Source organism: Lolium perenne, chromosome 6, assembly GCF_019359855.2.
Source record: "Lolium perenne isolate Kyuss_39 chromosome 6, Kyuss_2.0, whole genome shotgun sequence".
Taxonomy (NCBI): Eukaryota; Viridiplantae; Streptophyta; class Magnoliopsida; order Poales; family Poaceae; genus Lolium; species Lolium perenne.
This window is the reverse complement of record NC_067249.2, coordinates 177,302,026-177,314,132: the sequence shown is the minus strand read 5'-3', so window position 1 is coordinate 177,314,132 and position 12,107 is coordinate 177,302,026. Positions and strand designations below refer to the sequence as shown.

General features: G+C 42.0%; 1 protein-coding gene across 1 annotated transcript; it reads left to right on the top strand.

Moving 5' to 3' along the window:
• Window positions 1-242: 242 nt before the first annotated feature.
• LOC127310200 (uncharacterized) lies at window positions 243-845 on the top strand. The gene has a single exon (XM_051340892.1). The coding sequence runs from the start codon at window positions 243-245 to the stop codon at window positions 843-845; it is 603 nt and encodes a 200-aa protein (XP_051196852.1).
• Window positions 846-12,107: the final 11,262 nt, after the last annotated feature.

Below are 12,107 nucleotides of genomic sequence, written 5' to 3'. Positions count from 1 at the left end.
CAGTTTTCCATGGAGCCCGATCGCGCGTCGCCATTATTGGCCACGTCGAAACCGAGCGTCGGCGTGGAATCCGAGCCGCCGACGCCGGTGCAGCCAGTCACTGTTCATCTTCCTCTTCCCATTTCTTTATAAGCTCACCATTTTATTCACCATTGCCACACACACTCTCTCCATCCGGCCTCCTCTCCTCATCCACCATTTGCAACTTGCCACGTACTATTCATCTGACCCTCTCTTCGTCGATGTTGCACCTCGTGCGCGACCTGGCTCGTCGGACACGGGTGTACTGCATCAAGCCCGAGGGGATGGAGGCAGCGTTCAAGGTCACGGTCACGCTCCGCGCAAGAATGGTGGAGAAGTGGATCCGGCGTGTGAAGCGGGACTTCCTGAACGCTGCAACGACCAAGTGCCTCGGGTTGGACTGCGAGTTCACCGACCCTCGCAAGAAGAAGGCCGGTGAGGAGCAGCGTGCCGCCGTCCTTCAACTCTCGGTGGCGTCCGAGATGTTGGTGTTCAAGATGATTCACGCTGATATAAAAGTGCCACAAGTGCTCACGAATTTCTTGGAGGACGGGAACATCAGATTCTGCGGCGCCGCTATCGACAACACTTTGAAAAAGCTAAGACTCGAGAGCATTCACATCACTTCTGCGTACGACCTCCAGAAGGTAGTCCCGAACCCCACCACCAAGACCACTCCAAGTCTATATGATTTGGCGAACCATACCATTGGGACAAACCTTGAGCAGAAGAAGAAGTACGGCCACAAGAAGAAGATGGATGTCACCGCGCAAGAAAAAGAAGAGGAGCTCATTTTTAGATGGGCCAACTATCCATTGAGCTAGGAGCAAATGCACTATGCAGTACTAGACGCTCACCTGGGCTTCGAGATTACTAGGAAGTATTGGATGCTAGTTGGCTACTAACCATGTTGATCATCTCAATATTTAGAGATGATGAGTAGTGGTGGTCTTTTATATTAATTTGTATGAACTATGAATCGATTATTTCAATACATATGAACTATCATATGCATCCATCCATTAGATCTTATATAGAGAGCACGAAACTGCATTGCGAGAGCACCAATAATTAACGGAAACAGGCAAACGCCGTCGCACCGAGAGTAGCATATCCGCTCGCGCAGCTCGTTGGCAGCCAGACCACACGCTCCACCCCAGCTGCTTCTTTACCACGCTCTCACCTGCAACTTGATCCCCACCATCGCCCATCGCTTCCTGCACTGCTCGACGTCCTCAGGCGCCCTCGCGAGTCGCCTCCCCCAGCAGAGCTGCCCGGCCACACTCCCTCCATGGCGCGGCACCCCTGCAGTCCCCCGCCTCCCGTCTCCATCCTCGCTCCCCCTCTGGCCGCATCTGGCCTCCCCTGCATCGCACAGAGTCGACGGCGAGTCCAGCACTCCGCCCGAATCCCGCATCCATGGTGACCCACCGCTGTCGCCCAGCACCACCGTGTGCGGCACGCCTCCGGTCATGATCCACTCACCGCGCCGCCGGCCGACTTGTCGTGTAGCCATGGTGGCTGGCGGGATCACGGCAAGGGGTTGGAGGAAGCCAGACGTTGCCCCCCGTGCGGTTGCTTTTTTTCCTCAAGACTATCCACTTCTGTAAGGGCTAAGTGTTGGGCTCCTCACCATGTCCGGCAGATCCAACAGCCTGATGGTTCAGATTTCAGAGCAGCAACGAAACATCAAGCAGCAGTGTTTTGGTAAGTTCATTCGAATTTGCCAAGTTATTATGCTTCTAGACCAGAACAATGTTAGGTCGTTCTGTTTTGCCTTGGTGATGCTGATACGTTCCCTGTCTTCTTTTCTGATCTGCAGTTTGCATTTTCTTTCTGACCTTTCTCTACTAAATTTTGTGGGGTTTGCTGTGTAAATGGATTTGATGTTTCAGATCGATCAAACCAAAAGCAAGTGATGTCCTTATTTCTGTTTACATGATCTTAGTACATTCCCTAAATTATGGTAGGAGCTACAGTTAGCTGTGCATTTTGCAGTGTATTGAACCTATCAGTATCAGTCCTGTAGTTTACGAGTGCTATTTTACCTGGCCAATTTCACTTTCTGCTCTAGAGTGCTCAAATGGACACATGTTCAGTCGATAATTCAAAGAACGATGGCCTGCATTAGAATTAGACGTTACGTATATTGCTCTAAAGGTGAAAATTAGTATGTCTGTGCATTAACTCTTACACTTCTGTAAGTTAGTATTTGTTGCATGTATGCATCCGTCGGTGCTATGCTAAAGATTTTGCTTCTTCTCATCTTATAAACAGTTTTGGAAATTTTGTAATCTATTGTCTTTCCATTTGCGTTTTTCAAGCTTAAAAGGTTCCACTAAATTATGTCGGAGAGTAAGGATACCAGAGACGCTCCTCAAATTTTAATGAGATGAAATTAGCTGATTAAAATGACCAAACGTTTTTATCCCTTGGTTGGATGAAAAATTTAGACGCAATATAGAAATTTAAAAAATGGGATTTAATTCTGCATTTCAAATTGCAGTAAAGGTTAAGGTGAATCAACACTGTAAACAGCCAACTTTTTGTAAAGTCTGAATGTACTACAATCAAATCTACATACGAAACTCAACGACCCGACGTTTTCCATCCTATTTAAGAAATCAAATTAAACTAGCAAATCATCGTCAGATACAAACAACAATAATAGCAAAACCTCTTTGTGTCTAGGTAGAGCACGGTATGAAGCCCAACAAGAGGAGCAGGATTTCACATGAGGAATTTTCTGCTCCGGGAGGAAGCAGCTTCGATCATCTTCCTAATGAGCTTATTGTATCCATTCTTGCTTTACTTTCGTCTTCAGCAAACACCCCTGCAGACCTTGCCGGCGCAGTGATGACGACGCTATGTGCACCTAAAACCAATCTTTTCTAGCTTATTACCATTTTGTATTGGTTCTTTATTTTAACCTATTGTTATTTTCAGAGGCAGGAGGTTCATGCAGCTTGCACATAGCAAGCTCGTACTCGAGAGCTTGGTCATTGCTTGCTAGATGGATACGGTGTAATAACCAGAGCTCCTTTAAACGGTCGCCTTCTTCTACATCGAGCAAAGGAGAGGGAAGCCGAGAACGACCGACCAGCGCTCTTCAATCCATTTTCTAGTACGTACTAACTCTTCACGCTGCCGAAGTGATGTCCAGGACCAGGATCTTTGACCCTGCTAGGGCCCTGCTCCTCGCCGTGTGGATGGTGCGCTTCAACAAGCTCAACGTCGCCAATGCCGTCTTGCTAGACAACTGTAGTATGGTCGAGTTCCAGGCCAAGCAGGCACGGCTCTCGCTGCTGCCGGAGCTTCAGATCATAGCAAGTAAACTTCAGATCAGTGACATAGATGGAATATAAGCAACTTTTTATTTGTTTCTTTGCTCCGTGATTGTTGCGTGTAAGTATGTCATCTGCTTGATTGAATATAAGCAGCGCCGGTATAATGGAAGGTTGTGTCTTGCTTGTACTACATCTTTTACACAGTGATGTTCTTGCAAGCGTAGTCGTTTTGTAGTTTATGAACTGGGAACATCCTTCAGTCTAATCTGGTTGTCAGTTTTGCAAGTGCCTAAACTCAGTATATAAATACAAGTCAATGGCATTTCAAATACACGCACGGATAAGCCGTTCATCGTGGTGGCATATACATATTACTAAGTAATCATGAGTTCATGACAGGATTGGTTCTCAAAAGTATAGATGCTTTCAGTTTGAGTCTGCTAGAATTGAGCTACTGTACATGTTACCTTTACTTGCTATGAATAAGGTAGTTCGTATGAGAATGAACAAACAAAAAGAGCAATCCAAGTCACTAGGCAAAATAAAAACTCGATTGACAGAAATGTTGACTGTCATCTTTATTCCCCAACTCATGGTAATGCTAGTTAACTTAAGCAGAAATAAAACAATTAGTTCCAATTAGAATTTCCTTGTTACAGCAGACAAATAAAAAGAGAAACCAGTCGACCTAAATCGAAATATGGCCTACTGATCCGTTGAATCATTTCTTGACTGTATATGATAGTGTATAAACAAACGTACAACTCAAGTGTATTGTGAAATGTATTTATGTTTGTACTACAGTTGGATTTACACTTCAACCATTGCTCATATTCTACAGTGTAGAATAGAAAACTCCACATCTGCCAGCATGCTAACGGTTGTAACGGTCAAGATATGAACGTTAGCTCACTCCACTTCTAGACATGGTAATCTTGATCCCATTGATTTGCATGCACACTATATCCAATGGCTAATGGTGGGTGCATAGCTAGCCACCATGGTAGCAAATATATATATATATATATATATATATATATATATATATATATATATATATATATATATATTATTTATATATATTATTTATATATATATGAACTATGTGTCTTTCAATATATATGAACTATGTGTCTTTCGTTTTCAATATATATGAACTATGTGTCTTTCGTATATATAAACTATGTGTCTTGTGTTCGTGCTTGCTTGCAGAACAACGTGCCTGCTTGCTTGCTGTTGAGCGTAGTCCTTTTACCATGTGGAAATTAGCCAAATGTATTCACTAAACCTAGTCCAATTTAACCATCATGATAATTATGCAGTGAAGATGGAGATCTTTATCCAATTGTTTCCTTCAAAATGTAGTTGACCGCACTTGGATCGCCAATATAGTAGGGGCACCGAGCGCTCTGGCACTGCGCCACCTACGCATAGGCTGATCGTTCTCCAGGATTGTTTGGTTTAAGATGAAATGTTTTTGAAAAAGATAGGATAAATCTTCTGTCCGCAAAAGAGCCTAAACTCCACTAGCCAAATATACAGGGGAGCTCCCCGGGGAGGACGAGGCGGACGTGTTGGAGATATGCCCAAGAGGCAATAATAAAGTGGTTATTATATATCTTTGTGTTTATGATTGTATTAACCGAAACATTAATACATGTGTGTTATGTAAACAACAAGGAGTCCCCAGTAAGCCTCTTATATAACTAGCTTGTTGATTAATAGATGATCATGGTTTCGTGATCATGAACATTGGATGTTATTAATAAAAAGGTTATGTCATTAGATGAATGATATAATGGACACACACCCAAATAAGCGTAGCATAAGATCACGTCATTAAGTTCAGTTTGCTATAAGCTTTCGATACATAGTTACCTAGTCCTTCGACCATGAGATCATGTAAATCACTTATACCGGAAAGGATACTTTGATTACATCAAACGCCACTGCGTAAATGGGTGGTTATAAATGTGGGATTAAGTATTCATAAAGTATAAGTTGAGGCATATGGATCAAGAGTGGGATTTATCCATCCCGATGACGGATAGATAGACTCTGGGCCCTCCCGGTGGAATGTCGTCTGATTAGCTTGCAAGCATGTGAATAGTTCACAAGAGATGATATGACATGGTACAAGTGAAGAGTACTTGTCGGAGACGAGGTTGAACAAGGTATGGAGATACCGATGATCAAACCTCGGACAAGTAAAATATCGCGAGACAAAGGGAATTGGTATCGTATGTAAATGGTTCAATCGATCATTAAGTTATCTTTGAATATGTGGGAGCCATTATGGATCTCCAGATCCCGCTATTGGTTATTGGTCGGAGAGGAGTCTCGACCATGTCTACATAGTTCACGAACCGTAGGGTGACACACTTAAGGTTTGATGTCGTTTTAAGTAGATATGGAATATGGAATGGAGTTCGAATTTTGTTCGGAGTCTCGGATGGGATCCAGGACATCACGAGGAGGTCCGGAATGGTCCGGAGAATAAGATTCATATATAGGAAGTCACTTTCCATGTTTGGAAATGATCCAATGTATTTATGGAAGGCGCTGGAATGTTCTAGAACCTTCCGGAAGAAATCACCATGGAAGGTGGAGTCCTGGTTGGGCTCCACCAACCCTAACTAGCCAACCAAGTGGGAGGGTGGAGTCCATGGTGGACTCCACCTCCTTGGCCATCCAAAAAGGGGGGAAGGGGAGAGTCCATGTCCCTCTAGGTTTCGTCCATAAGGAAGTTTTTGAATTGGGGTCTTATTCGAACACTTTGGGCAAACCCTTGGGGTTCCACCTATATAATGAGGAAGAGAGGGAGGGGGGCGGACACCACCTTAGCCGCACCAACCAGATCGAGGCAACAAGGCCGGCGCCCCAGCTGCCCCTCTCCCCAAACCCTAGCCACCCCCTCCTCATACACCTCCCGCAGTGCTTAGGTGAAGCCCTGCAGGAGATCTCCACCACCACCGCCACCACGCCGTTGTGCTGTCGGGATTCTGAGGAGGATCTACTACTTCCGCTGCCTGCTGGAACGTGGAGAAGGACGTCGTCATCAACACCGAACGTGTGACCGAGTACGGAGGTGCTGCCCGACTGTGGCACCGTCAAGATCTTCTACGCGCTTTTGAAAGCGGCAAGTGATCATCTTCTGCAACAACGAGATCTAATCTCCTAGGATTTGGAAATCTTCGAGGGTTAGTCTCATGATCTTCTCGTTGCTACCATCTTCTAGATTGCATCTTGGCTTGTTATTCGTTCTTGCGATAGGAATTTTTTTGCTTTCTATACTACGAATCCCATCAGTGGTATCAGAGCCGTGTTTATGCATAGATTGGTTGCACGAGTAGAACACAATGGTTTTGTGGGCGTTGATGCTTTGTTGTCTTTAGTTCGTGTACTTTGCATCTTGCGGCATGGTGGGATGAAGCGGCTCGGGCTAACTTTACATGACCGCGTTCATGAGATTTGCTCCACGCTCGAAATGCAACTTGTATTGCATAAGTGGCTTTGCGGGTGTCTATCTCTCCCACCATAGTGAAGATTCAATCTACTCTTTCTATTGACAACACTAGTATCACCGTTGTGGTTCATGTTCGTAGGTAGTTTGGATCTTACTCGAAAACCCTAAACCACGTAAAATATGCAAACCAAATTAGAGGCGTCTAACTTGTTTTTGCAGGGTTTGATGATATGATATGGCCATGATGTGATGATGAATATGTATGAGATGATCATTATTGTATTGTGGCAACCGGCAGGAGCCTTATGGTTGTCTTTAAATTTCATGTTGAAGTATTATTTCAAAGTAGTTGTAATAGTTGCTACATGGGAGCACAACCATGAAGACGGCGCCATTGACCTTGACGCTACGCCGACGATGATGGAGATCATGCCCGTTGATGATGGAGATCATGTCCGTGATTTGGAGATGAAGATCAAAGGCGCAAAGACAAAAGGGCCATATCATATCACATATGAATTGCATGTGATGTTAATCCTTTTATGCATCTTGCATGTGATCACGACGGTAGCATTATAAGATGATCCCTCTCACTAAATATCAAGATAATAAAGTGTTCATCCTTAGTATGCACCATTGCTAAGACTTGTCGTCTCGAAGCATCACGTGATGATCGGGTGTGATAGATTCTACATGTGCATACAACGGGTGCAAGCCAGTTTTGCACACGCGGATACTAAGGTTGCCTTGACGAGCCTAGCATGTACAGACATGGTCTTGGAACACGGGATACCGAAAGGTAGAGCATGAGTCTTATGAATGATATGATGAACACTTTGAGTGTTCGCCTTTGAAGCTACATCTTTTCTCGTGATGATGGGATTTGGTGTAGTGGATTTGGTCGTGTGATCACTAAGACAATGCGAGGGATATTGTTTTGAGTGGGAGTTCACCTAGTTAATTTAAGAATTAAAATTTGAACTCAATTTATCATAAACTTAGTCTAAACTCTTTGCAAATATGTTGTAGATCATGGAGTCCCCCTCCATCAATTTTAACCAGTTCCTAGAGAAAGAAAAACTTAAAAGCAATGGTAGCAACTTCACCGAATGGTTCCGTCATGTGAGGATTTTCCTCAATGGTGGAAATCTGCAATTTGTGCTCGAAGCACCGCTAGGTCCCCCACCACCACCTGCAGTATCTGAGGATGTTTACGAGACTCGGGTGACTCGATACTCTCAAGTTCAGTGTGCCATCCTGTGCAGCCTAGAGGCGGAGCTCCAAAAGCGTTTTGAGCACCACGACCCATATGAGATGGTCCATGAGCTAAAAGTTATCTTTGAAACTCATGCGGCCGTTGAAAGTTATGAGGCATCGAAACATTTCTTTGGTTGTATGATGGAAGAGGGCAGCTCCGTTAGTGAGCACGTGCTCGCTATGTCCGGGCATGTGAAGAAGCTCAGTGACTTGGGGATAGTGATTCCTAACCAGCTGGGTATTCATCGTGTCCTCCAATCACTGCCACCAAGTTACAAGAACTTCGTGATGAACTATAACATGCAGAACATGAACAAAGAGTTGCCTGAACTCTTCTCCATGTTGAAATCTGCTGAGACTGAGATATAGAAAGAGCACCAAGTGTTGATGGTAAATAAGACCACCAGTTTCAAGAAGCAAGGCAAACCTAACAAGGAAAACTTCAATAAGGGCCGCAAGTAAGTTGTTGCGCCTCCTGAGAAGCCTAAGGCTGGCCCTAAACCTGATACTGAGTGCTATTACTGCAAAGAGAAGGGGCAGTGGAAGCGTAATTGCCCCAAGTACATGGCTGATCTGAAGAGCGGCCTTGTCAAGAAGAAAAAAAAGGTATATTTGATATACATGTTATAGATGTCTATCTTACTGGTTCTCGCAGTAGTGCCTGGGTATTTGATACTGGTTCGGTTGCTCACATTTGTAACTCGAAACAGGAACTACTGAATAAATGAAGCCTAGCAAGGTACGAGGTGGCGATGCGCGTTGGAAATGGATCCAAGGTCGATGTGATCGCTGTCGGCACACTCCCTCTACATCTACCTTCGGGATTAGTTTTAAACCTCAATAATTGTTATTTGGTGCCTGCGTTGAGCATGAACATTATATCTGGATCTTGTTTAATGCTAGAAAGTTATTCATTTAAGTCAGAGAATAATGGTTGCTCTATTTTTATGAATAATATCTTTTATGGTCATGCGCCTGAGATGAATGGTTTATTCTTTTTAAATCTCGATAGTAGTGATACACATGTTCATAACATTGATGCTAAGCGAATTAAATTGAATGATAATTCTACTTATATGTGGCACTATCATCTTGGTCATATTGGAGTGAAGCGCATGAAGAAACTCCATTCTGATGGACTTCTTGAGTCACTTGATAGATGCGAAGCATGTCTAATGGAAAAAATGACTAGGACTCAATTTTCTGGTACAATGAAGCGAGCTACAGACTTATTGGAAATCATACATACCGATGTGTGTGGAACAATGAGTGTAGCATCGCGCGGTGGTTATCGTTATGTTCTAACCTTCACGGATGATCTGAGTAGATATGGGTATATCTATTTCATGAAACATAAGTCCGAAACTTTCGAGAAGTTTAAGAAATTCCGAAGTGAACTAGAAAATCAATGTAACAAGAAGGTTAAGTTTCTGCGTTCTGATCCCGGAGGCAAATATCTGAGCTATGAATTTGGCATGCATTTAAAGAAATGTGGAATACTTTCACAGTTGACACCGCCGGGAACACCACAGCGCAATGGTGTGCCCGAACGTCGTAATCGAACTCTTAGATATGGTTCGTTCTATGATGTCTCTTACTGATTTGCCGTTATCGTTTTGGGGTTATGCATTAGAGACAGCCGCATTCACTTTAAATAGGGCACCATCTAAATCCGTTGAAACGACACCGTATGAATTGTGGTTTGGGAAGAAACCTAAGCTGTCGTTCCTTAAAGTTTGCGGTTGCGAAGCTTATGTAAAAAAGTTACAGCCTGACAAGCTAGAACCCAAAGCGGAGAAATGCGTCTTCATAGGATACCCTAAAGAAACAATTGGGTACACTTTCTATCACAGATCTGAAGGCAAAATCTTTGTTTCCAAGAACGGATCCTTTCTTGAGAAGGAGTTTCTCACTAAAGAAGTGACTGGAAGGAAAGTAGATGTAATATCCCAGGTAATGGGGTTACAAAAATAGAGGAAACAGATGTGTGCATTGCATTCATGCATAGAAAATCTGGGGAATTTTCGCGCTTTAAAGTAAAACAGTCACAGTAACTGAAGTTTCACTTGACCTTGGTGGAATTGAAGTAGCTCATCAAGTCAAGCGCTATAAACCTCAAAGTGACTTTGTTAAAACCTTGTTTTGGGTAGAGATGATTTGATCTAAGGGGTTAGATCAAATGGAACTAATAATCAACACAACAACACTTTACTCAATGATCAATTGCTTGATCTTATAATATGGTAATCCTTGCCATAACTTATGAACATCCATTTATTTGGAAATCAAGTAACAATAAATGGAGAAACCATTCTTCCCTTATCTTTTCCATGTCTTAAACTAAGCCATGCTCTTACCATAAACCCTATGATACCCATTCCACTTTAATCTTGGAAACAAGACAAGGTGATCCAACTAAGGAATATAAATCTTCTCTATTCCAAATTATTAAGCATCAAACCTAGAGAGGTGAGAGAGTTCTATATTATTTATTAGAGAAGCAATAACAAACCTGGAGCTAAACCTTGGATATACATCCAAGTATTCAAATCATCATCTTTAAGAGGAACACTTGAATATTATTCAAGTCCTTCCCAAATGAGTGAGACCATTCATACCACTCTTAGCTTTACCTACTTAAGAATAAAGGACAACCCTTGAACTAAAGTATTAGGAGATTAACCATTTCATCTTGGAGTGGTGAGACAACCTAATATCACATGGAATAAGGTTATATCCATGTATTGATAAGGAAAGGAGGAGATTAATTCAACCAAGATAGCCAAGTGGAGTTTTAGACTAAATACCTATTGAGATATTGTGAATACACCATAAACCCTAGAATAACTATTCCTATGAGAGAGAGCTCAAGTTATGGTGTTACACTCAAGTTAATGAGGCAACACTTGGACTTGGGGAAGAGAACTATATATACAACCAGATGATTATATCATCATTAATTAAGTAGAACCCTAACATAATATCTCAGGCATTCTCCTGGGATATAAACTATTGAGTCAACCATAACTATGTCTATTCAAGAAACTATAAAGGAAAGTCTATATTTAGTTGATCAAGACAACACTTAATCTTGGGAGTGAGAAACCAAATTCATCAGAGATACCTTAGGAAGTCCAACCTTGATCATTATAAATTGTGTAATGATCATAAACCCTAAAGAACTTGAGGTTAAGATATTAAGAACAAGATGATCATATATAATATATGATCATGCTTTGGAGATATGTGAGGATAAGTTAAACCTTAATAAGATAAGTAGATATCATGCACCACATGAAATTATAGGGAGGTAACTAATAAGCAAACCTAGGCTTATATCCCAACCTTAACTGGTGGACCACATGGTGATCATAAGTGGAGTTCTACCACCTCTGCATTCCACTTATCCTTCACCTAAGAAACATAAGAAAACCTTAGAGTTAAACTCCATACTTTACATGGTGAGAAACCATTAATCTATATGACCAAAGTTAACTATAAAAAGAACTATAACCAATGTAGTTACTTAAATGCTAAACTGAGGTTAATAATAGAAGCCAATTGGTAGAAGATAAATCTAATTCTCAAACCTTAGTCAAAGAGAGGCACATGAAATATTAAGCAAGTAACCATCTTGTCTTAGTTAGGGGAGATTAAACCCTAGCACATGCAATATGTTGTCATCTCATCTCTACAACCTAGAATTATATCTTCACCTTAGTTTATCTATCACTATGGTGATCATAATATAAAGCTAGGCCATAATTGAGAATTTAAACCAATTGCCATTAGGAGAATGTGATGTGAACCCTAGAATTGCTCATTAGCTAAATCCTATGCTTCACTAATTAAACCCAAGAAATATCTAGTGCTTAAAATCCCAATTAAATCCATGTGTGGTGATCAACCACTCATATCTGTAAACAAAGCCTAACCTTGAATAGAGTAATGTCTACTCTAGTATCTTTTGGGTGTCATTAAAAATACAATAATAGTGCTAACCTTGAAATAGGGCTATAATTAAGCCTAACTATCAATAGGTACTTAAAAGGGCCTATTTGAAAATAGTTTGGACC